The sequence below is a fragment of the Antechinus flavipes genome, chromosome 2 (genome assembly GCF_016432865.1).
Source record: "Antechinus flavipes isolate AdamAnt ecotype Samford, QLD, Australia chromosome 2, AdamAnt_v2, whole genome shotgun sequence".
In the NCBI taxonomy this organism is placed as follows: Eukaryota; Metazoa; Chordata; class Mammalia; order Dasyuromorphia; family Dasyuridae; genus Antechinus; species Antechinus flavipes.
In genome coordinates, this window is record NC_067399.1 from 50,457,608 (window position 1) to 50,484,383 (window position 26,776).

The window sequence follows — 26,776 nt, forward strand, 5'->3', positions numbered from 1 at the left end:
AGGGAATTTACAATGAAATTAATGGACAGAAAAATTTAGGCTGCGTTTGCAATTCACTGCTATAGGAGGTCATCGAGTAAATCATGGAGGGAAATTTTCACTTCTCTAAAAGGATGGATAACTTCATAACTATTAACAGTACCTAAAGTTAGGACTGGAAGAGTCAGTATGATCAATCATCACAAATCTAGGGAAACCAACCACTGTCCTCTCAAGGTAGAGAAAGATGTTTCCTGAAAGTCTAATGACTTCCTTTAGGTATCAACACATCAGCCACTGACTTATAACTTGGAAAAAGAATACAATTTTCCTTTGACCCAAGATCTGACAAAGCCCTTTGGTTTGGCTGAAAAGTAACTATGGCTTTCCAGTGACTAGCTCTGTGCATGTTTTAGTTTAAGCTCCTACATTCATAATGCATTTGTGCATTTGATTTAGCTTGGTTTATTTGTGTGCTCACAGGAGTACTAGAATCAACTTCATAGTTTCAACCCAAATGCTGGTTCTGTGATTACCTTTCTCATGTGTCTATCAAAAGTAGCTTTCAGTAAAAATTGAGACACCACCAAACTGTTGGTGAAGGTGTTAATTAACTGATCCAACCATTCTACATGGTAATTTGGAACTATGCCCAAATGGCTCTAAAACTCTGCATACCCTCTGACCAAGCAGTACCACTATTAGGTCTGTATCACAGAGATTTTTTAAAAAGAGGGAAAGGGAGAAAAATAACCTACTCATACAAAAATATTTTTGGCAGCTCTTTTTGTGGTGGCAAAGAATTGGAAATTGAGAAGATATCATCAATGGAAGAATACTGAACAAGTTGTATATGACTGTAATGGAATATTATTGTGCTATATGAAACGATGAACAGGATGATTTGAGAAAAATCTAAAAAGACTTACATGAAAGGAAAAAAAAAATAAAGTGAGCAGAACCACGAGAACACTGTATATCGTAACAGCAACATTGTGTGATGATCAAATGTAAACGATTTAGTTCTTTTCAGTAAGACAATGAGTCAATGGGAAACGAATGTGAACCTTCTGCATTTTTGTTTTTCTTCCCGGATTATTTATACCTTCTGAATCCAATTCTCCCTACGCAACAAGAGAACTGTTCGGTTCTGCAAACATATATTGTATCTAGGATATACTGCAACATATCCAACATATAAAGGACTGCTTGCCATCTAGGGGAGGGGGTGGAGGGAGGGAGGGGAAAAAAAAATCGGAACAGAAATGAGTGTCAATATAATGTAATTATTAAATAAAAAATTAAAAAAAAATAAAAAAATAAAAATAAAAAAAAAAGAATTGGAAAAAAAAAAAAAAAAAAAAAAGACAATGAGTCAAATAATTCCAAAGGACTTATAATGAAAAATACTACCCATATCCAGAGAAACAATTGAATCTGAATCTGCATCTAATCTGCTGATATGAATCTGAATCTGAATGCTGATTAAGATATATTATTTTTCACTTTATTTTTTTCATTTTGGGAGGAGACTGTCTTTTTTCAAATTATGACTAATAAGAAAATGTGTGTGTATCTGTGTGTGTGTGTGTGTGTGTGTGTGTGTGTGTGTGTGTGTGTTTTAACCTAGAGGAAGATCTCTACTGTACTGGGAGAATTTTCTGAGGAAGACATATGAGAACATGAATGAGAAGGTGATGAGCCTGGGATGAGCAATTGTCACCAAATGCTGGGGTTTGGTAGCAATGTGAAAAATTCACAATGGCCTTTCTCTTTGTCAAAAGGTATTTTTATTTATGAAAGATTTTAGGACAAATGAAGAGATAAAATACACACCAGGAGTGGTAAATATAAAATAGATTTGGAAGAGCATTTAGTTAGTAAGAAAAGGTGTTTTTTTTTTTTTTTTAAACAATTAACAGTGGAAAAGACAAGTTCCACAGTGGAGGTGACAACCAGGAAACAGGGAATACCTCATACCATGAGGTAGGTATCAATCAGGTACACTGATTGACAAGCTAAATTCATAGGAGTTTAACACCCTAAGAGTTCCTTACCTATAAGAAGTAGAAAGACATCATGCGTCAGAACATCATGGTAGACTAACTCAAAAGAGATTCAGCAAATGTAAGCTATGGGAAGATTTATAGGGGAAATTTAAGCTTGAGGGTTTGCTTTCTGATTGGATATAATAAAGTGGGGTTACCAAAGACTTCCACGGAGGAGGAACTGTAAAATTGAGCTGATTCCTATCAATGCCCTTCTCTGCTTGCCTCAGGGAAATAATCTTACCTTATTTCAGGCTTTCTCTGCCAACCCCATTTGGTTACCCAGGACCTAATCGAAGACATGGATGAATTGTGATCACTACTGAAGAAGGCAATATCCAAAATATTAAGATGGGAAATCTGCTTAAATATTAAATTATTATTATGGGCAAGATAGGCCTGATTGAATCAGGGAATCATGAAGGGTCAACTTCACTTTCAAAGTAGGTCTTTCTCTAGTGGAAAGTCCTTTCCTTGGCCTGACTACTTTTCAATATAAACATGATGCTATAGTTAATTTTATTACCACCATACCTAAAATTTATGTGCTTTAAGAGGAACTTCAATGGACATTTATTAAATACTAAAAAGCAAAATAAACAAACAAAAAAGCACTATATAAAAATGTGCTAAATAACAAACTCTTAAAATGAGAAGGTTGGCAAAAGGATAACAAGAAACCAAAATGAAAGGATGGGAGAGAGGGAGAAACTGATTTGAAAAAAGGTCCATCTAACTCAAACAACAAATTTTTTAAAAATTCCAAATTCCACTTGCTTGGTTTCTACTCAGAGCACAGCACTTAAAGAAAAGACAAATACTTTCCTTTCAAATGGATTGCAGAGTCTGGTGTCAAAGACAAGTTCAGAAGAGGTCAAGAAAAATTAATTTGTAGACAGCCTAACCAATCCCAAGATCAAAATTACTCAGGGATTGGGGTGAGGAGGAAATGTGGCTAAAGTGAAAAATCACACTGAAAATGACAAATAGTAATGTTTCCCATTGAGTTTACATATAAAAGGCAGGAAAAAATAAAAGCAAATTGGAAGGAAGCGATGATCCCATCAAAACTGGCTCCAGCCTGCAGAGAGGCAATCTGAAGGCATCTTCCATGCAACCAAGGAGACCAAATCAGCCAAATGATATTGGCAAAACAATTTCATTGCAAAAAATGAACTTTCCTGGTTTGTTCAAATGAAAATTAGTTTCAACTTTGCTGAAAATCACTAAGGAAAAAGATGTTGATCTTTGTCGAATAACCCACAGTAGGATCCTACAAAAGCTAAGAAATGATGCCATGTAGCACCAGAGTTGAGGTAGAAGACTTACTTTTCATTGAGAATTCACTAGAAAGCAGATAATGATGTGTTTTGGGAGAAAGTTAGATAATAAGGTTCCCTGAATGTTCCTAAATCAGGGCTTAAGTTTTTTCTACTTGTGACCTCTTTTTACCCAAGAAATTTTTATGTGACCCCAGATAATAGGTATATAAAAAATAAACAAAATTTATTGATAATAAATCATAATTTTGCAACCCCTACATTCAGTTTTCAGTCCCTGTAGGGGTCATAACCCTACAGTTTAAGAAGCTTTGCTCAAAATAACTGCATGAGAAGATATTCTAGCAGGGTTTGGTGCTTTTATTTATCCCGAGTACTTAAATTATTTTTCATTCCTTAATTAATAAAGGAGAAACAATACCCTTTTCTTAAATAGCAGTTTCACTAATAAGCAGCTAGATGGTAGAGTGGATATGGCACTGGACCTGGAGTCAGGAAGACACAAATTCAAATATTTACTAGCTAGGTGATCCTGGAAAATTACTTAACCTCTATCTGCCTCAGTTTCCAAAAACCAATAATAATCCCAGAATAGTTGTAGGGATAAAATGAGATAACATATCTAAGTTTTGTAAACTTTAAAGCACTATACAAATGATTTCTATTATTGTTGTTATTCATACAGGCTAAGTTGTATCCTTAATCTCTTCAAGCCTTTCCTTTTCATTACTATCAAGTGCTCATGTCACACCTCTGCTTGAAAATCTCCAGTAGTTCCCTACTATCTTCTGAACAAAGTTCCAGTCTTTTTTTCTTAGCATTTAAAACTTTTTCACAAACTGGTGCTACTTTATCTCTTATGGTTTCATACCTAAAACTTTCCCCTCACAATTTAATCTTGTAATTAAATCATCAGTGCTCTACAATGGTCTCTCTACATTCAGTCAGTCATTCAGTCTCTCAAGATTTATTACTATGTGACAGGCACTCTAAGCCCTGGGAATACAAAAAGAGGCAAGAGTCAGTCTTTTGTAAGCTCCTTAAGAAGCTTACAATCTAATACAGAAAACAACAAGCAAACAATATGTACAAACAAGTTATGTTCAGAATAAACAGGAAATAATTAACATAGGGAAAGCATTCCAAATAAGAGCATTAGGAAAGGCTTCCTGTAAAAGGTGCGATTTTAGTTGTAACTTAAAAGGAAACCAGTGGGAACGGGAAGAGGAAGAGCATTTCAGGCATGGAGTAGAACCAGAGAAAATGCCCAGAGATTTCAGTCTGATGTTACTTTTATCTCAGTTAATTTTATCTCATTATTATTTCCCTCCTTGCACTTCATACTCTGATCCCAAATATGTCTAGCTCTTTCTTGCTCCTGTCTTTGCTCATGCAGTTCCCTATACTTAGAATATCATATCACTTCATCTGTCCTTGTAGAATTCCCCTCCTATAAAGCCCAACTCAAATGGTATCTCCTCCATGAACATGCTCAATGATTCCCCTCAATTCCCCCAATTAAACAGTGCCTTTTTTTAGATCTTGATGTGTGTAGCATGTATTTCCACACTTGCAATGGATCCATCCACCCATCTGTGGGAAGGTGCTTTACCCTTATAGGTCCATAAGCTTCAAAAGTGTCTTTTCTAAACTTGAATCTTCTCCATCACTTAGCACACAAAAAATTATCGAATATTTGTTGAAATGATCTACATTGAACAATAACATGCTATTGTGGGAAGGACACGACTTTGGAGTCAGAGTAGCATAGACTGAGCCTCAGTAATAGGACCTAACACAAGCCACTTAGTCCTCAGTTTCCTTTTCTAAAAACTGAGTATTGGACTAGATCATTTCTCAGGTGCCTTCAAGCTCTAAATTTTATTAATTGGTATTAATAAAAATAAATTTACAAATTAAATAATTCCTGTGAAATTAATCGAATTGAAAACTGGAAGTCCTTTTCTCTCCTCCCCATACCCCTTCTCTCTCTCCTGGATTTCAAAAGGTTTGCAGTTTTCAGAGAAACAATACTGTTTGTTAATAGGCCATGTAGGATCCCGAGGTTGTAGTCAACATGGCTGTAAGATGGAAATCAATTTTCAGAAAATCACAAGATCTAGAGGACTCCCAGATATGCAGCAATTCTAGCACACTGCCTAACACTGATGAACACGCAGAAGAGAATGGTACAATTTCTACACTGCCCTATTAAATTTATTTTTCTATTCACATGAGAACCGCAGTGCTCAAAGAACTCTGCTCTCTCTTAAACGGTGGAAATCCCAGTGGTTAGCTCAACACAAGCTGTTCGCAGCAATATGTGAGACAGAAACAGTCTTTTTTTCAAAAGGAAATCAGGTCATCTGTGGCTTCATTCTCATGTCTGTTAGAACCTGAAACTGTTTGTGCTCCCCATGACTTGGGTTTTTATCATTTATTCATCAGTGTTACTTGATGGTCCCTCTGCATTCCAGGCTGAAGCTTTTAAACTCCTTACTATGCTTCAGGCATGCTGAAAGAAGCAAATGCTTTTTCCCTGGGACCTAGAAATATAAATGCACATGACAGGCTCTGGCTTTCATTTTTTATTTTATATCCACACATCAAAAGACATTACTTTGGAAAGAAAGCTAAGGGCTAAAGACAGATTTACAGAAAAGGAAAACTTTATCACTTGTTTGATTCAAGGTTTCCAAGAAATTATCAAACCCAATCCATACATCTATTACTTGCTGTCCTCCAAATTTCCTTTTCTGACTTTCAACCAAATCATCTTACAATCAGGTCACAGATAACTAGCTCAATATTGCCTGGAAATAGTACCCAGTGTTCTTGTGGGCAATAAATCCAGGGATTGAAATTTTTACTACTGGAAAGATAACAAATGCTTCTGAGGAAGGAACTGATTCTTCACTCAGCAAAACTCTGGCAAATATGAGAACCAATACACAATTTGTGCTTTCTTCTGGCACCCAAAATAAAAATTCGGTATTTCACCTTATAATGTTTCTTTATCCTGCTCTTCACATGGTCAGTATGCCAACCAAGATCAAAAAAACAAAACAAAACAAAACACAAACCTATAAAAATAAAACCAAACTAACTGTAAATGAGGCCCAGATGAAAAGTAAATATACTAATCCATTCTCCACGTGGATGGTAATGTGGTTTAGTGGAAATGGCACAAGATTTCTTTTTTTTTTTTTTTTGGTTGCTTTTGGTGGTCACCTTTAATTTATAATTCATTAACATATACATATTAATTTCATATGTATGACTAAATCATACATACAAAGTGTTTCTTCTTCTTCTTTTTTTTTTAAGTAACTTTTTATTGACAGAACCCATGCCAGGGTAATTTTTTACAACATTATCCCTTGCACTCACTTGTGTTCCAACTTTTCCCTCCCCCCCACGAGATGGCAAGTAGTCCTACACATGTTAAATATGTCACAGTATATCCTAGATACAATATATGTGCAGAACTGAACAGTTCTCTTGTTGCACAGGAAGAATTGGATTCAGAAGGTAAAAAGAAAAAAAATTTCTTTTGTTCAAGAAAAACAAAAATGCAAACAGTTTACATTCATTTCCCAGTGTTCTTTCTTTGGGTTTAGCTGCTTCTGTCCATCATTGATCAACTGAAACTGAATTAGCTCTCTTTATCGAAGAGATCCACTTCCATCAGAATACATCCTCATACAATATCGTTGTTGAGGTATATAATGATGCTCATTTCACTTAGCTTCAGTTCATGTTAGTCTCTCCAAGCTGCTCTGTATTCATCTTGCTGGTCATTTCTTACAGAACAATAATATTCCATAACATTCATATACCACAGTTTACCTAACCATTCTCCAATTGATGGGCATCCATTCATTTTCCAGTTTCTAGTCACTACAAACAGGGCTATGGCACAAGATTTCTTTTTCTTTTTTTTTATTAACTTTTTATTGATAGAACTCATGCCAGGGTAATTTTTTTTACAGCATTATCCCTTGCATTCACTTCTGTTCCGATTTTTCCCCTCCCTCCCTCCACCCCTTCCCCCAGATGGCAAGCAGTCCTTTACATGTTGAATGGGTTACAGTATATCCTAGATACAATATATGTGTGCAGAACCGAACAGTTTTCTTGTTGCACAGGGAGAATTGAATTCAGAAGGTATAAATAACCCGGGAAGAAAAACAGAAATGCAAGCAGTTTATATTCATTTCCCAGTGTTCTTTCTCTGGGTGTAGCTGCTTCTGTCCATCTGTGATCAATTAAGGCTCTCTTTATCGAAGAGATCCACTTCCATCAGAATACATCCTCAAACAGTATCGTTGTTGAGGTATATAATGATCTCCTGGTTCTGCTCATTTCACTTAGCATCAATTCATGTAAATCTTGTGCCAGATTTCAAAGGAGAGCACCTGATTTTACATTCCAGTGCTATTACTTATGTGACTTTGGTTAATTCTGGGTTTTTTTTTTGGGGGGGGGAATCACTTTACTACATAGAATCTCAGTTTCCCTATCTATAAAATGAGGTCAGAGTAAGTGACCTTATAAGTTCCCTTTTATCCCTAAACTCTATATTCCTATAATGGAAACAGTCATAAAGATTTCACCATGGAAAACCATTTGGTACTGGCTAAGAAATAGAATAGTCGATCAGTGGAATAGATTAGGTTCACAGAACAAAATAGTCAATAACTATAGCAATCTAGTGTTTGACAAACCCAAAGACCCAGCTTTTGAGATAAGAATTCACTGTTTGATAAAAACTGCTGAGAAAATTGGAAATTAGTATGGCAAAAACTAGGCATTGACCCACACTTAACACCGTATATCAAGATAAGATTAAAATGGGTCCACGATCTAGACATAAAGAATGACATTATAAACAAATTAGAAGAACATAGGATAGTTTATCTCTCAGATCTGTGGAGAAGGAAGGAATTTGTGACCAAAGAAGAACTAGAGATCATTATTGATCACAAAATAGGTAATTTTGATTATATTAAGTTCAAAAGTTTTTGTACAAACTAATGCAGACAAGATTAGAAGGGATGCAATAAATTAGGAAAACATTTTTACATTCAAAGGTTCTGATAAAGGCCTCATTTCTAAAATATATAGAGAAGTGACTCAAATTTATAAGAATTCAAGCCATTCTCCAATTGATAAATGGTCAAAGGATATGAACAGACAATTTTCAGATGAAGAAATTGAAACTATTTCTAGTCATATGAAAAGATGCTCTAAATCACTATTGATCAGAGAAATGCAAATTAAGACAACTCTAAGAAACTACTACACACTTCTCAGATTGGCTAAGATGACAGGAAAAGATAATGAATGTTGGAGGGGATGCGGGAAAACTGGCTCACTGATACATTGTTGGTGAAACTGTGAATAGATCCAACCATTCTGGAGAGCAATTTGGAACTATGCTCAAAAGACTATTAAACTGTGCATACCCTTTGATCCAGCAGTGATTCTATAGGGCTTATATCCCAAAGGAGGGAAAGGGACTCACATGTGCAAAAATGTTTGCGGCAGCCCTCTTTGTAGTGGCTAGAAACTGGAAACTGGGGGGATGCCCATCAGTTGGAGAACGGCTGAAAAAGTTATGGTATATGAATGTTTTGGAATATTATTGTTCTGTAAGAAATGACCCAGCAGGATGATTTCAGAGAATTTGCATGAACTGATGCTAAGTGAAATGAGCAGAACCAGGAGATCATATACACGGCAACAACAAGATACGATGATCAGTTCTGATGGACGTGGTTCTCTTCAACAATGAGATGATTCAAACCAGTTCCAATTATTTAGTGATAAAGAGAACCATCTACACCCAGAGAGAGGACTATGGGAACTGAGTGTGGTTCACAAAATAGCATTTTCATGCTTTCTGTTGTTTGCTTGCATTTCATTTTGCTTCTCTTTTTCTCTTGTGTGGCACAATAATTGTACAAATATATATATAGGATTTAACATATATTTCTACCAAGTTTAACATATATTGGACTCCTTGCTATCTAGGGAAGGGGGCGGGAGAAGGGGGGAAATTGGAACACAGGGTTTTGTAAGAGCTAATGTTGAAGAATTGTCCATACATATGTTTTGAAAAATAAAAAGCTTTAATTAAAAAAAAAAGATTTCAGTATGGAAACAAAGTACATTTATTACCATCAAGATATAGACACTGGATGACTTGCTTCAATATATTAGATAGATCCTTGGTTTCCAAAGAAACAAATAGAAACAATTGGGGGAAATGGGAGCAAAATTTCTAAAATTTCGCTTCAAAATAGCAAATACAAGAATTATGATAACAGCCAATTAGGACATGTGGAATAATGGGCAGAAGGCAGGAAGTGAAGCTTGAAAGACCTGCAAACAAATCTCAGTTCTAACATTCACTAGGCATGTGACCAGGGATGGTTATTTCCCTGATCTTTGATAAAATGAGGGTAAGACTTCCAAAGTCCCTACTGAACAGGGCTCTTCTAAAGTTCAAGTGACATGTTGCACAGAAAGTACTTTGCAAGCTTTCAAGTGCTATGTAAATTTCAGCCAGTGCTATTATCAGGCATACGAAATGATATGAACCCTTAAAGTTAACGAGAATCCTTTTGTACTCTGGCCCACATAGAAATCAGATAGGACTATAATTAGTAGCAAGGAAGGTAATCTTACATGCGCAGGCACACATACATACACACACACCCCACATACAGGGTGAAATTCCAGTTTTTCAGCTGCTGCAATCTCACGATCAACACTAAAAAATCGACAGGATGTGTCCTCCTCTCTCTCCCTCTCCTCCTCCCTGCTTCTTCCCTTTCCTTCCCTTCTTCCCTTTTCCACCTTACTCTCTGTCTCTATCCCTTCTATCTCCATCCTTTCTCTCTGTCCCTCTCCCCTGCTCTTCTCTCTCTTACTGTTTTCCTTCCTTCCCTTTCCCATTCCTTCTCCTTCTCTTTCCCTTTCCCTCCTTCTGTCTCCCTCTTTCTCCTCTGTCCTCTCTAAAACAGGAATGAGGCTCATAAATAGGAACAGGGTGAATAAGGAAAGCCTGCCCAGTCAAGATCTCTACTACAGGTGTTTAGTGAATACACATACCTTACTCCACAGTATAAACAGGTTCTGGAAAATTGTGTGCAAATCAAATTATAGTTTTAAAGTATGAAGACAGCTGGCTGTTTAAAGGAATCCTACAGGAAATCATTTTACAAAACGAAGAGTAAATAAGTCCCACAAAACTTATCTTTTGTATAAATCCAGATGGCAGGTCTGGGCCTGCTTCTTGGATACTTGGCTGAATCCAACCTCAATAACATGGGGACTTTTCTTCTATCAGTACCTATTGCCAATCTTCAGAGTCTTCTCATTCTGCAGAAGTCTTGTCTCCTATTTCTGTGGAAAATCCACTCACCTAGAAGTCTCTAATATTTTGTAGATATGCACAGGGATACTTAAGGAAGGTCCAAATGGAAGAGGAATCCCTGATAGTGAAATTCACTAGAAATACTTACTGATGGATGATACTGTGCTAGGTGCATCAAGCCTTGAAATACTATGGAGCTTTCACAAGGAGATCCGTGATTATTCAAAAGAAATAAACATCATACTGGAATAATGAATGAAAAAGCACTTATTAAGCACTTGCTATACTAACGAATAAATGAATAAGCATTTCTTAAGCACTTACTATATGTGAATGAATAAGTACTTATTAAGCAATTCTTCTATGTGTTAAGCACTATGCTAAACACTAGGGATACAAAGATAAGTCTCAGTCTGTATCCCAAAGAGATCACTAAAAAAAGGGAAAAGAAGCCACATGTGCAAAAATGTTTGTTACAGACTTTTCTATAGTGTCAAGGAACTGAAAAGTGAGTGGATGGATGCCCATCAGCTGAAGAATGGCTGAATAAGTTATGGTATATGAATGTTATGGAATATTATTGTTCTATAAGAAACGATCAATATCTTGAGGCCTGGAGAGACTTACATGAATTGATGCTGAGTGAAGTGAGTAGAACCAAGGGAACACTGTACACAGCAACAAGATTATGTGATAATCAACTGTGATGGGCTTGGTTCTTTTCAACATGAGGTGATTCAGGCCAATTCCAATAGATTAGTGATGGAGAGAACCATCTGCATCCAGAGAAAGGACTATGGGGACTGAATGTGGATCACAACATAGTATTATCACTTTTTTTTTTTAATTGTCATTTGCTTTTTTTCTTTTTCTTTTTCTTTTTTGACCTGATTTTTCTTGTACAGCATGATAAATGTGGAAATATATTTAGAAGAATTGCACATGTTTAACCTTTATTGGATTATTTACTTTTTTTAGGGAGGGGAGGAGGAGGAAGGGAAGGAGAAAAACTTGGAACACAAGGTTTTGCAAGGGTGAACGTAGAAAACTATCTTTGCATGTATCTTGAAAACAAAAAGCCATCATTTAAAAACAAAACAAAACAAAGGCATTCCAGTCCTTAAAGAGTTTATATTTTAATTGGAGGAAGAAGACAACATACATAGGGGAGTGGTAGTCAAGGAAGGGGGAAGAAAGGCTGCTGGTGAGGCTATTGAGCAGATGGCCTGTGGATTAGAAAGTAAAAAAACTAAATGAATGAAAACTAAATATCTATCCTCCAGATTATGACAAGCAGCTGGAGGGCCAGTCTGTTGAATTCATATGTGCATCAATACATATATTGATGACAGGCAATGTAAGTGAACAATGAGGTAATCACAGAATTGAATAGGAGGAAGAAAGTTTGCTGGAATGCTCTTGGGAAAATGGGCAGTATCTTTAATGATTCTCCCACTGATCCTCAGTGCAAAGACCCAACTTTTCAACATAAATGTTTTCTGTGCAATATTGAACAGCTGACAGTTGTACAGTATCGCAATCTCAAGAATCACAGTGCTAGTGATGCAAAGGTCAGGGAAGCTATGCATAGCGAATGTAAGGAGGCCACAGTGGATTAGTAGTGATCAAGAAATCACAGAAGAAAATTCATCAAGCTGTATAACTTGTCAATGAGAATGGAGTCATGTGGTAAGTACAAAAAATAACAGATAGGCTGAGTGCTACCTATAAACTTTAACATGACCTAGAAGAAACCTTCAAACATATTTGGTAACTAGTCTGTAGAGGGTCTATAGAACATGAATGAGACTAACATGAGATGGTCAAATAGCATGTATTGATAAATCTCAAGACTTCTGGTGAAGACAGAGGTCTGAACTGGGGTAGACCATCCAGTTCTCATGTGCCAATTCCAGTAAAAAGTTGAAAATCATTAGAGACTGACTAATGATCAAGAAATCCACTTAGAAACTACAGTAAATGACTTCTTCCACACTAGAATTGTATAAAAAGCTAGTCATAAATCCATGAGCAATAGGAAAGGAGGCTGCCAACAAAACTAACCCTGTATTAGCACAGACATATAAACGGCCAGCTTCCCAGAGAGACCAGAATCAAGCGAGAGACACATGATTTCTATAGGGTTCTGTGTCTGGAAGCAGCAATAGGCAAGGAAACTCCATCCACTATGGCTTAGGAAAGTCAAAAAGCCTTTATCAGTCAGAATCATCAGAAAGCTCGCTGGTAAGGACGATAGAAGCATTCACGAAGTAGAAGTGACCAATACAGAACAGCATTGAGACAGGGACAGCCCAGGCTAAGATCCTGCGATGCCACAGAGAACTCTGAAGATCTGAGAACATAGTTGTAGGGAATTCAAAGATTCTTAAGTTATCTCTTTTTGATTCATTTTCTAGGTCAGTTGTTTTTAAATTAAATTAAAAATCATATATTAAATTTAAATATATTAAAATATTATATTCTATATTTAAATTAAACACTAGATTTTCTTCTATTTTTCAATCCTTTTCATTTTGTTCTAATATTTCTTGCTGTCTCTTGGAGCCATTGATTCCTGTTTGTTCAATTTTAGTTTTCAAGGAATCTATTTCTTGTATATGTTTATCATATCTGTTCTAAATTATTTCTTCTTTGAAGGCTTTTATTTCATTTTTAAAAATCTGGTTTCATTTCTTCAAGATATTCATGTAGTTCTTCTTTAAATCTGTACCTTCAGTTGTTACAAAATTACTTCCTATTCGTGTGTGTGTGTGTGTGTGTGTGTGTGCTCTTAAATCTAGTCTTCCTTACAAAATAGTGTTTTCTTTGACTTACTCATGTTTCTAGCTTTAGTTCCACAATTGGGACTTTGTGCACAGTTCAAGATCTGTCCCTTGCTGGCCTTTTAAAAGGTAAGGTAATCAACTCCTTTTGGTCTGGCCCTGGATGTAGTGGGTTTCTGAATAGAAACCTATCCCGGAACCTCTTATCCCCCTCCCAAGAGATTGTTATGAAAACAAAATAATATTTATAAAGTGCTTTGCAAATCTTAAGGAGTCTCATGAATGTTTTTATTGTTATTATTATTATTTCAACTAAATTTGAAGGATCTTACTCAATTTCCTTATTAAATTATTCTACTTCATACTTTGTAACTAATGCTGGTATATTATTGCCATTATCTTTGAGGTAATGGTACTTAAGTCCTGCAAAATGAGATAATCCCATATTCCAAAGAAATAACAATTTCTACTACCTAAAAATATATGATTAAACCAGCTCTGCCAATTCTTTTCGTCACTTTATTAAGAAGAATCTATGGTACATTCTTCCCTTTAAAGGAGAGAAAAGCTGAAAATGAAAACATCTTGATATCTTCCAATTTCACTTCCAGTGAAAAATCCAATTTGGATGCTGTTTAGTTTTTCTATTGGTATAGCGTAATTATTTTTTGGTCACTTGACAAAAATTTGATATTTAAAGTATCAAATTGGAGGTGACCTAAAAATGGTGTGAAAAAGTTTCCTTTTTTTAGTAGAAAAGTAGAAGATTAAAGGTATAGAATGTTGTGTACATGATCAGATTCATTAGCTACGTAGGTTGATTTGTCTTTAGTGTTTTTCTTACTTCGTGGGAAGATTTGAGAAGGAGGAGGTTTATTGAAAAAAGATTGCAATATAAAAAAAAACTGCACTAAGCCATTGATTTGGGAATAGCTAAACAAACTGTGGTACCCAGAGGAAGAAAGAATGGGTCAGTATGGAAGGGATGAAAGAATAGCGCAGATAATATCGTGGACCAGAAGCCCAGCCAGAAAGGACTGTGCCTGTGTGAGGTTTCCTGCTAAGTAAAATAGCTGGCCTGGGAAACAGTTAGAATTGATAAACTAGGACTATATTTTAAGCACCACCAAACTGAATACTTGTAATTTACCTTCCTGCACCTACTTTATATTTTTATTTCCCAATTCTTCTCATTGTAGTAAAAAAGTTTTTGTACCCTGAATATTTGACTAAGAATATAGAATTTCAGTTCTTATACCTAAGTGAAGCTCCAAGAGAGGACAAAGACTTAAAAGAAAATTCTCAATCTCCTGAGTGGCAGAAAAAGTACTAATCATGAGATATTCCTTATATTCTTTCTCATGTAATCACTGCTATTTGTCTACTCATGGAACAAGTGGCAAAGTGAGAGAAGGTGATGGCCATCAGTAACCTTCCTGGACTACTAAAATTCCAGAACTCACGGCTTACAAAATGCTGGTTTTTAGACTGAGAATTTATCTTAATTGAAGAGGAAAATTAGCCATGCTTACTTTCATTTTTAATCTATTATTTTCCTGTGATATTGTAGCACTTGATTCTACCAGCACTCCGCTAGAAACACAAATCCTACCTATGTGTTATTCTAAAGGACACTATCCTGTAGAATGCATTCCCTTCACCTTTCTAGGTATGAATGTAGTTCAGTCCAGCAGAATCTCATAGATACCAAGCAGACATCAGATCTGGCCTGTGCCATCCATATTTGTTTTTGATAAAGAACAACTGATTTGATATAATAACATGTCACAAATTAAGACTCAACCCATCATTACTTTCTTGATCCACCTTCACATAAGGCCATATGTGTCTAATGTGGGCTAGTCCTTTACCCCTTTTCAGTCCACCTGTCAAGTGATTTAGCTCCCATCCTACTTTTAAACCTAAAGTAGTAAAACTCCCACTCCTTCTGAGAAAACCTCAATTGAAATTGTGTTTCTTTTTTGGAAGTTGATTTCAGTAGCAAAGGGCATTCTGTAAACAGCTGGTGAAAATAGGCTCAAACTGAATGGTGGCTTGCATTAAATTACACAAGAAAGTCTGATTTACCCTTGTGGGCTTCTTTGTAGTGCCAATCAAACCACTCCACTCCCAGGGGAGACCCTCAAAACAGGGGGAAAGGAGGCAAGGGGGAAGAGGGCAATTTACATCCTTCAGAGACCCAACAGCACAGCAGAACTCTGGGGACCAAGCTGCCCGTGGCGTCTGCATCGCAAACAGCTCTTTGGCAAACCCTCACCTGCACAAGGTCAGCTTTCAGGGTCAATATAAAATGTCCTCAATTGCTGTCCTCTCTTGCCCTTAGCTGTCAATCCCTGCTGAGTGCTGCGAGCAGCCTCAGGTGCCCCTCTTCCCTCCCTCCTCCAGAACCCATTCTTCAACGTCAGCTCATTGATCCAAGGATGTCGGGAGAGCAGCACAGAGAAACACGAGTGTGGAAGGGGCCATCAATCACTAAATGCCACAGGACGTAAAGAAGTGTGCATACAGTTTTGGTCCATCTCATCTCTGAGCCTAACACTTCCTCTTCCCTCCATTAATTACTCCAACACATCATTTAGGCTGAAGTGGCTCATCACTGGGATGGAATATGGTAGGAAGAGACATAAAGGCGGAGCTCACCAAAGACATCAGAAGCACTGGGAATTGAGAGCACTGGAATCCCAACTATTCAGAAATCTCTAATAGTTTAGTCAATATTTATTTGATTTGGATTGTTTTATAATACTTTAATGTATCTTTTTAAAAAATGAAAATATTTCCATTGGCATCAAGAAATATTCAAACTAGTGATTGACTTTAGTGAGCCTTTTACATATATACAGCTTCTAGACAGCCTCAAAAAGCTGATTTGACCCACAGCTGGGATGAACAGTTGGCTGGAAGCAACGAGTGAATGAATGCTGGACTCAGGAAGGCCAGTTTTAAATATAGGCTCTAACACTTATGAACCAAGTGACTAAGAAGATCAATCCATTTCTCTGAACCTCCCTTTTTTCATTTGTGAAATGTATATAATACACTATGTACACCACAAAGTTGCTGTGAGCCAAGTACTTTGGAAACCTTGAAATAATATATATGTGAGTTGTTATTATGATGAAGATTATCACACAAATAGCTCCAGGAAAGGGCATACTGTATACTGTTCAACACAGTTGTGTGATGAAATGAAGAAAAATTACAATATCCTGTACAAAGAACTTTACTGGAGCGTGATTTATTTTTATCCATCATTAAGGGATAGGGATCAAAGCTTTTGGCCACAAAAATAAAGTTTAAGACTATTAGCTTTTTCTTTTTATAAATGGTATGAGGGAGAAAAAAAAAAGGAAAAAGGTAAGTCTTCTCCTGATTCATGAATTTTCCAACACAGACACTTGAAAGAAATTTACTGTGATCTCACTTCCATTCATGCCTTTTTTTTCCCCCATGCAATTATCAATATCCTTCCATATATCTTTATCCAACATGGCATAGACCTACCTCTATGTGATACCAGCATAAATTTGGGGCAGTTGACTAGCAATTATCCCTCATATTTAGTCCAAATCCAAACATCTTAGACGATATCTTTGCACCAGTTCTAACCCACAAATTATCACTGGAAACAGCCTCATAATATCTAACATGATATTATTCATTGCCCTCCAGATCAATGGCACCCAAGATAGTATTTATTCATTGCCTTCTGGCACTAATCATGGCAACATTCATGCCTCTAGTCCCTGGTGCCCAACAGGACATCACTTTTTGCCATCTAGATCACTGGAGTCCAACATGACGTCATTTATTGCCCTGTGGAGCTTTCCCCCACAACATGACATCATTCATTGCTTTCTGGATTTCTCTCATCCAATATGTCATCATTCATTTCCCTTTGGATCACTGGCACCCAACATGACATCATTCATTCCCCTTTGGGTTGCCTATAATTTTTGGTTCTTATGAACTTTAAGGTATTCCATAATTCACAGTTATCTAGCACTGTTGGAATAAGAGTCATATCAAAAAGATCTGATGTAAAAAAATAATGGGATAAATCCTCCCCAAGTGAAGCAGGACATGTAAAGTAAATCAGATCTTTTCAAATAAATCATGTACTTTAAAGAAATCCTAGTGGTTTTTTTTTTTTTAATCCCATAACAAAATAAACAGGGCAGCTGGCAATGTAGACGTAGTATTAGGCCTGAAAGCAGAAAGATTGGCTCAAGATACTTCCTAGCTACATGGGCCTGGGCAACTTATGTAATCCTTTTTGCCTCAGTTTCCTCATCTGTAAAATGAGATAGAAAAGAAAATGCAAACCACTCCAGAATCTTTGCCATGAAAACTCCAAATGGGAATCACAGAGTCAGACATAACATAACTACAACAAAAACAAACACAAAATAAATATCACTTTTTATATTTTTAAAGAAAAAAGTTACTTTGGTCAGAGAAATCCACTTTATCCTTATAGGCTCTCAAGTCCAATCAAGCCAAAAAGCATTTAAGTGCCTACTATGTGCCAGACATTGAGCTAAGTGCAACTAGGAAGCAGAGATGTCCTTCCTTAGTAGACAGTCTCTAAAGAGACAGGCAGTCCGTTAGACCTCTTTGGCCCACATCAATTTAGCCAAATGTCAATAGAATTTCAGGTATAAAAATGTCAAAATGAGATAGTTTTCGTATTTTGTAATTTATTTTGAGAACTGCTGTTAATGTTTGGTCATAAAATTAGGATTTTTCTTCAAAAATGTCAAACTTTTTTTTCACGAATGAGACTCTTTTGAGGTGGTATAACATTATAATGCTAATCAATCAGAAAATATGATCCTCTTAACATCACATAAATGTGCTTCAGGGCCATTTGTTCTGGTAAGGGCAATCTACCTTTACTTGACAGCACATTCAATTATTCCGGTTACCTCAGCCTTCCTCTTGTCTCACTCCAGAAAGCATAAACTCTAAGACCTACAGAGTACATTTTATTCTACACTGCAACCAAATTCATACATAATGTCACTGGAGAACTATCGGCTTTCCTTGATGAAGGATAGGACTATTGTGAGTAAATGACAGGCTCGTAGCATCATCGACTTAAGAGTTAGAAGAGATCAACTGGTCATCTAGTCCAGCCTCCCTCACTTACAGGGGAATAAACTGAGGCTGAGAGAGGTTGTATGTCTGACTCAAAGTCATGTAAGAAATATATCAAAGAGCTAATACAATTCAGACCCTGAGAGTACAAATCCAGGGCTCTCTCTGCCCACAGACAAATTAGAAATCCTCGCGTAAACAGATCATCTCAACAATCTATTCTTTAATCAGGCATCACAGTGGGGAGAGCTCACGGACCACAGACTGTAGATTTAGAACTAAAAGAATCTCAGAGACCATCAAAACCAACCCTTTCATTTTACAGATGAGGAAACTGAGGCTTGGAGAGAGTAAACCACTTGCCCAGGGTCTGAGGCAGCATTTAAACTTGTCTTCCTAATTCGTCTATATCTTTACCCACTACATTCCTCATGCTAGTAAAAACGCAGATGGGAATTTCCTCTCCTCTCTTTGATCTTCCTCCTCTTCTGAATGAAATCCTAAGAAGTTGCAAAATGCCCAAAAGATAGAAAACAAGGAGAGAAAGACCTATCCCTCAATAATTCACATACAAGAGCTAGCACCCGACCTGTGAATTCTGTAAGCTAGAATATCATCACACTTACCACTTTGGCATTGAATTCAGGCAGCATGACACAGGTAGCCCCTACCCAGAATGGACAAAGCATCTTGTTGACCACACCATGGACATGGTGCAATGGAAGCACATGAAGGATCACATCATCTTTTGTCCATGCCCATTTGTCAACAAGTCCCGTTATCTGAAAGGAAGCAAACACAAGGCCTTAGAAAACATAGAATGACAGGCAGGTGTCAATGAATATTGCTGTGACTTAAATAAAGGAAGTTCTAGGATAGGTCCTTGTGGAAAGCTTTCTTATTTTTTAACACGATTGATTATTGTTTGCTTTTCAATCTAAAATACACATAGTATATAATAAAAGTTTCCAGAGAAATCACCAAAGACAATCAAAGAAAGAATAATGACTTATTTTAAAATATTTTCTTAATTTAAAAAAATACACATAAATGAGAAATGTTAGTGCTTGAAGGAACTTCAGCAGATAGCTAAAGCAACCTTTCATTTTACAGACGAGAAAAACAATATCCAGGAAGTCACGGCTAACAAATCCAGAGACAGGATTTGAATTCAGGTCTTTCTGACTCCAAATTCAGTACTCTTTCCATATTGCCTCTCATAGAATCACTATTTATTTGAAATAAGTTTCTGACAATTAATACATTTATTGTCTAAATCATTTTCCCTTGTTAATCTTCAAAAAAGTTATTTAGCTAATGAAAAGTGATACATAACTCTTTTAATCAATGAGGAAGCATTTATTAATTATTAAATTTCTAGCATGAATGTGCCAGGCACTGAATTAGTGTGTGAGGAAATAAAGACAAACATGAGATAATCCCTTCTCTCAGGAGGAGACATGTACATGTATAGATCTAGACAAAATTGATCTAAGTAAATTTGGGATTCTGGAGACACAGACAGTGTCAGGAAAGACTTCACTTAAAAGGTGATTCCTGATCTGAATCTGAATGGAAGAGAATGACTCGTTCAGGTTAAGGGAAGTATGCAAGATGGCCAGAACAAAGGCAATGTGAGGAGGGTGACCCACTTGTGAAGAACAGAGAGAAGACCAGTTTGGTTGGACTAGAGAAGGCAGACGTGTAGGTGAGGTGCAATGAGGCTGATAAGATAGGTTGAGGCCAGGCTTTGAACAGCTTTAAAAGCCAGACAAAGGAGTTTATATTTTATTTTTAGAGAAAGTAAGAAAGCAATTGGAATTTATGAAGTGGGAAGAAGTGGGGGAGACATGGTCAGATCTATGCTTAAAGAAAATCATCAGAAACTGTGTGGAGGGTTAGGCAGAAAAGGAAGGGATTATTTAACTAAATGACATAAGATCTTTACATGCTCAAATCAGCCAAGATTAATTCAGCTAAGGAGGCACCTTAGGTGGTACAGGGGGTAGAATGTCAGGTCAAGAAGACGAGTTCAAATCCAGCCTCAGACACTTACTAGTTATGTGACCCTGGGCAAGTAGGAAATACAGAAAAAACTATATTTGCCTCAGTTTCTTCATCTATGAGCTAGAGAAAGAAATGGCAAACTATTCCAGTATCTTTGCCAAGAAAACCCCAACTGGGGTCACAAAGATTTGAATACAACTTAAAAACAATTGAACAATAATTCAGCTAAGATAGTGATACCTTCTAATTATCCTACAGAAAATTAAATGAATGGACCTCCAAATTTTACCTCAGGTTATTAGCTCCTAACTCTAGAGTCTAAACCAGGAAACTCTGAGACAATAATTAGTTAATTATGAACCCCTTCCCGAGCATTTCCCATCAGAGGCAGATACTCTAGAAGAACACCAACAAGTTAACTCACCACTGCTTTTAGATTCTGGTGTGTACTTAGGACTCCTTTAGGTCTGCCCGTCGTCCCACTTGTGTAGATGATCATGGCCCCCCTATCTTTCCACTCCAATTGAGGGGCACACTCTTGGGTTAGTTCATCTGCTACTCCTTCATAGACTGTGGATGTAAGGGGCAAAAACGATACCCTTATCTTGTTAACAATGGGAGTTAAAAGATCCACATACTCACTGCCCGCAATGACCAAAGAGCTCTGGGAATCCCGAATGACATATTCCAGCTCAGATGCTGGATGCTTCTTATACAAAGGAACAGCAATACCTCCACTCATCCAGGATGCCCACTGGGCAATGACATAAGACACATCATTGGAGCAGATGAAGGAGATCCTTTCTCCCTTAATGTCTCCGCTGGGGCAGTTGTGAATCTTGCATATTTCCTGGGACAAACGAAGACTTTTGTAGTAAAGGTCTTTGTATGTATACTGTCCACGGTGGTCAACCAGGGCGATTTTGTCCCCATATGCCAAAGCTCTGGTGAACACTGGAGCAATCTTTTCTGAATAGGTTGCTCTGGTTGTGTGCAGATGGTTTCTGAGATGGCCATGCTTTCTGAGTCTTAAGGAACCCTGCCGATAATAGGTCAGGGCATGAACTAGACGCTGGAATGACAAGCTCATATGGAGAGGCTTCAAGCTGATAAACATTTCATCTATATTTATCTAGGTTCAAGGCTGCAAAAAAGGAATTATGAACAAACATGTTACAAGCTATGTTACTATTTATATAAACATAAACATTTTCCTTACCACATAAAAGAGGTAAATTTGAGTCAGAATCCTCATAATTTTTAAAGCCTTACAAATAAAATCAAAATGAAATTTAGCTTACTTTTCAAAGCTTAAAGTAACACACACAAATGGACTACTAATACTTTTGCAATACACTATTTTTGAGTATTTAAAAATTCATGGATCAATTCTTAGTACTCTCTCACTTTCCACCAAATGGACAATGAACCAGGTCTGGAGATGAAGAAGAGAAGATTAGGCAAACGTTTTCAATGAGCCCAATTTATTCTCTACCACAAAAGCCCACTTTGTTTCAATATTCTTTTTATACTGCTTACATGCCTATGTATAAAGGTCATAACAAGAGCTTAGTAGAATTAAAGTCTCAAGAGAACCCTCAAAACACTGGGGAGATTCATGGTAGGTGCAGGCAGACTATAACATATTACTGACAATGGCCTGAACACAAGAAATGGGGAGAAAACCATCATAAAGGACATGGATAACTAGAAAAGTAGACAGATCAGTTGTATAGTATGAAGGATGGATGGCATAGTATCTATAACCAGTGACTAACAAACATTTATTAAGCACTGGCTACATGGGAGGCACTGTGCTAAGTGCTAAGGATACAAAGAAAAGTAAAAAATAATGCCTGCTCTTAAGAAATTTACAATCATATGAGGGAAACAATATGCAAATAACTATGTATAAATAAGATATATACAGGATCAGTTGGAAATAATCAATAGAGGAAAGGCACTAGAAGAAGGGGAATCAAGAAAAACTTCTTGTAAAAGGTGGGATTATACAAGACCATGGAAAAGTTAGGAGGCAGAAGTAAGGCAGGAGAGAATTTCAAGTATATGACAGTCAATAAAAATGCCTAGGAGAAGGTGGTAGTTTAAGAAGATGGACTGTCTTATGTTAAGTACAGCAAGGAGACCAGTCGCTGGATTGCAGATGTTGGGGGAAGAGAGGTAACGTGTAAGAAAGATAAGAGGAAGGGTAGGGAGGGTTAGACTATAAAAGGCTTTAAATTCAGTTTTGGTTGTTTCTCTTTTTCATTTTCTCTCTCTCTCACTCTCTCTCTTTTTTTAAACCTCTTTGTTATAATAGATGGTTATGAGAAAAGTGAGAAATACAGGGGGAAAATTAGGTGATATCAAAAAGGAGGATGTCAATTAATTAAAAAAAAACAAAAAGCTTTTGCATGAAAAAATTAACACATTTAGAATAAGAAGGGAAGTACTCTATTATGGAGAAAATCTTTGGATTAATTATTTCTGTAAGGTTCTGACACTCAAACTATAGGTTTAACAAACAGAAATGTATAAGACCAAGTGCCACTCACCAAAGGAAAACAGTGTTCAAGAAAAAGAACAGCAAAAGATTAATAATCATTTGAAAGAATACTCCAAATTACTAATAATAGAACATCCTGAGGTTGTATCTCACACTCAGCAAATTGCCGAAGATGAGAAAAGATATGAGTAGTCAATTGGAGAAATTATGGAAGACAGGTACACTAAATGCACCACTGGTGGAGTTATGAATTGTTCTGATCATTTTGAAAAACAACTTGGAATTATACCAGGAAAGTGACTGGAATATTTATGTTTGATTCAGAAGTCCTGTTAGAGATCAATGATAAAAAAGAAAAGTCCCACATATACCAAAATAATTATAATAGTGCTATTCTGTTAAAGTAAAGAACTAGATAAAGTAGATACTCATCAGTTGGAAAACGGATAGGCAAATTGGAGTACATAAATTTAATGGAATATTATTAACCTACAGTGGAACAATAAATATAATATAGAAAAACATGAAAAAATTCTATAAACTGATAAAAACTGAAGTAAGCAAAACCAGGAAAACAATATATATATATGAAGACCACAACAGTGGAAATGGAAAAATACCAACAAAATAATCATAACTGAATGTTGTGAAATCATAATGACCAAGCTTGGGCTCCAAAAAAGAAATATGAATAACATCTCCCTCTGCTTCTATGCAGAAGTGTGAATCCATGGGTGTGAGACTCTACACAGTATGTAGGACTTTTTTTGATAAGTTGATTTATTGTTCAGTCATTTTCAGTCATGTCTGACTCTTTGGGACCCTCTCTGGGGTTTTCTTGGCAAAAGAAACCGGAGTATTTTGCCATTTCCTTCTCTAGCTCATTTTATAGATGAAAAAACCGAGGCAAACAGGATTGAGTGACTTGTCCAGGGTCACACAGCTATTAAGTATCTGAAGCCAGATTTGACTTCAGGAAGAGGAAAGTCTTCCTGACTTCGGACCCAGCATTATATCCACTTCAACATCTAATTGTTTTGATAAAATGATTTGTTTTGGTGGGTTTTTTCTTCCATTTTTTTCTTCTGAAGTTATAAGAGAGGGTTTTCAAGGAGAGATAAGAATACTTTGGGAAATGGAGGTAATATATTTTTAAAAACCCATAAATGTAATAAAACTGCTAAGTAACAAAACAGATCTTAATAATGTAAAACATACTAGAGATAAGTTTTGAATGATTAAAACAAAAGCAAAAATAAAACCTTGTTGGAAAATATGAATAACCTGGCTAAGAAAAGCTAACTTCTTCTCATCAAGGGACTCAAATGAGCAGATGAAGAAAGATGAAGAAATTTGACTGTTTTCATCTTCAGCATTTCAGGAATTATCGTGCTTCCTGTGTGTCACATGATCACACTGTAAATGGCAATTTAAAAAAATCATGTGAATTTTTATGCTAGAAGGGTGGCATTTGCTTTTTAAAAGTTCAAATGCCATGCCAAATGATAGCTTGATATCCTCCTCCCAATACTTAACAAACCTCCTGCCCTTTACAACCTGATTGCAACCAACCATTTCCATTTCATGATACATCATTTCTGTTTTCATTCTCTGTAGTCCAACTTCTTACTCCTCCTCATATGTGACACTTGATTTCCCAGCCTCAAGTCTGTGCATCAGCTATTACTCTCTGCCTGGAATGGCCTCCTACCTTACTGTCGTCATTTGAGATCTTTGGTTTTCTTCATGGCTAAGGATGGACAACAACTTCTCCATAAAACATTTCCTCATCTCCCCAACGGGTCACAGTTTTGCCCATACAAACACATACACACACACACACACACACACACACACACACACACACACACACGTGTATATGGGAATATGGGAAGGGAGGAAGTTTCATTCTCACTCTTTGCCTGGTACCTTTAAAAGGTTTCTTGGTTGACCCATTGGCTACTCTAAGTTCATCAGTGTGAGGACTCTGTGTTAAAGTATTACAATACATTTGTTCCTTCTTGATCTATATGACCCAAATCCAGATCTTTCTGTAAATCACCTAACAAGAACTATTCTCTGCCCCTTCTCCTCTTTCCCCATATACACATTGGAGGTCTTCTTCAGGTTCTTTAATATTACAACACTTATGTTGTCCATTTGTTATCCCACCGAAGAGTAACCTAATTAATCTGGCAAGTGAACAGCACAAGTGAGGGCTCACCAGGAGGGCAGAAGAGTTGGCTGCTTTTCAACTGGAGTCCTTTGGTGAGCCAGAGAGAACGCTGACCTAGGAATGCTTCCCCCCAAAGCCTCCTACAGTTCCTTCCAATTTTCCCCATTAGCCAAATTTAACCTGATGACTTGAGTGTAATTTGTGCACGTACCACTGGACACAGGATCCTGCCACAGGGCAATTCTTCCCACTGAGAATGCTAAGCTAGAAGGTAATTAAGTGGATATGTATAAGTCTCTTTTCAAAGTACTTAAGGAGAAGGTGGGAGTGGAGGACTTTTCCTAATTACTTATGCACCAACAACAGTTTACAAATGAAGTTTAACTTAAAAGTTCAAAAAATCAAGCTGGTCATGACAATTGTGGAAATATGTTTAGAAGACTTGCACATGTTTAACCTATATTGGATCACTTGCAATTTAGGGGATGGGGGGGGGGCGGGGAAGAGGGAGAAAAATTTGGAACACAAGGTTTTACAAGAGTGAATGCTGAAAATTATCTGCATGTATTTTGAAAATAAAAAGCTATTATTAAAATTCTTTTTTAAAAAAATCAAGCCAGTCTCTTGTTATCTAAAGAACATTAAAACCTTATTTTCAAAGAGAGCAAAACTGAAAACATTTCATTCTCAATGTGAATAGCTTAACTTTTCCAGGCCCTATTTGGATACCCCAATCCCTAATTCTAACCCTTATAGGAATCCCTTCCTCTTTCCAGATTGTCTCTCACAGGAAAAAGGAAAAGTACATTCACCATCCCAAGCCTTCAGAGAAGACTTAGGTACCTTCTGTTCATTATCTGAACTAATTCTGAGGATAATCTGTTCCCTCTCTGGCCCACCCCACCACCCCATCTTTTAGGCTGAAGTCAATCAACAAGTCCTTACTAAATGTCTATTATGTGTTAGGCATTGTGCTAAGTGAAGGGATACACAGAAAGGCAAAAATTGGTTCCTGCCCTCAAGGATCTTAGAGTGTAAAGGGGAGATAAGAGGCAAACAACTACAGACGAACAAAATATATAGAGAAAAAAACATGGAGAAAGTAATCATATAGAAAGCACTAGCATTAAGGGGGATCAAAAGAACCTTTTGGTGAGATGTGGGTTGAGGCTTGACAAGCCAAAAGGTAGAGGAATGGAGAGAGAGAATTCCAGACATCCAGCTGTGATGTTTAACCTATTTGTTCCTGAAAGGGTCTCATACTGCCTACCCTCACCTCCACACTGGGTTTGGGACTCATTGTTATTAGACCAAAAATAGGACAAAGAGAGGACAAACAGACAGCCCTAGAAGGGGAAAGAAACTGGCCTTTGAGAAGGAAGAAGTTGACCCAGATCTCTCAAGTTCCAAATTAAATTTCTAAAAATCTAAATAGTTCCTTCACATATATGTCAGACCTTCTAAATCCCATCAAGAAGGTCAAAAATCAGAG

At 36.8% G+C, this 26,776-nt stretch overlaps 1 protein-coding gene across 2 annotated transcripts in view; it reads right to left on the reverse strand.

Annotated features, from left to right (window-relative positions):
* The window catches only part of ACSF3 (acyl-CoA synthetase family member 3), a 232,412-nt gene that overhangs the window by 171,237 nt on the left and 34,399 nt on the right, over window positions 1-26,776 (reverse strand). For both annotated transcript variants that reach the window (XM_051974771.1, XM_051974772.1), the window contains exons 2-3: window positions 21,027-21,746; window positions 19,222-19,377 (exon numbers count right to left, since the gene is read on the reverse strand). In XM_051974771.1, coding sequence (XP_051830731.1) covers window positions 19,222-19,377; window positions 21,027-21,719 — 849 coding nt within the window. In that variant the 5' untranslated portion in view covers window positions 21,720-21,746. The remainder of the gene's footprint in view (window positions 1-19,221; window positions 19,378-21,026; window positions 21,747-26,776) is intronic.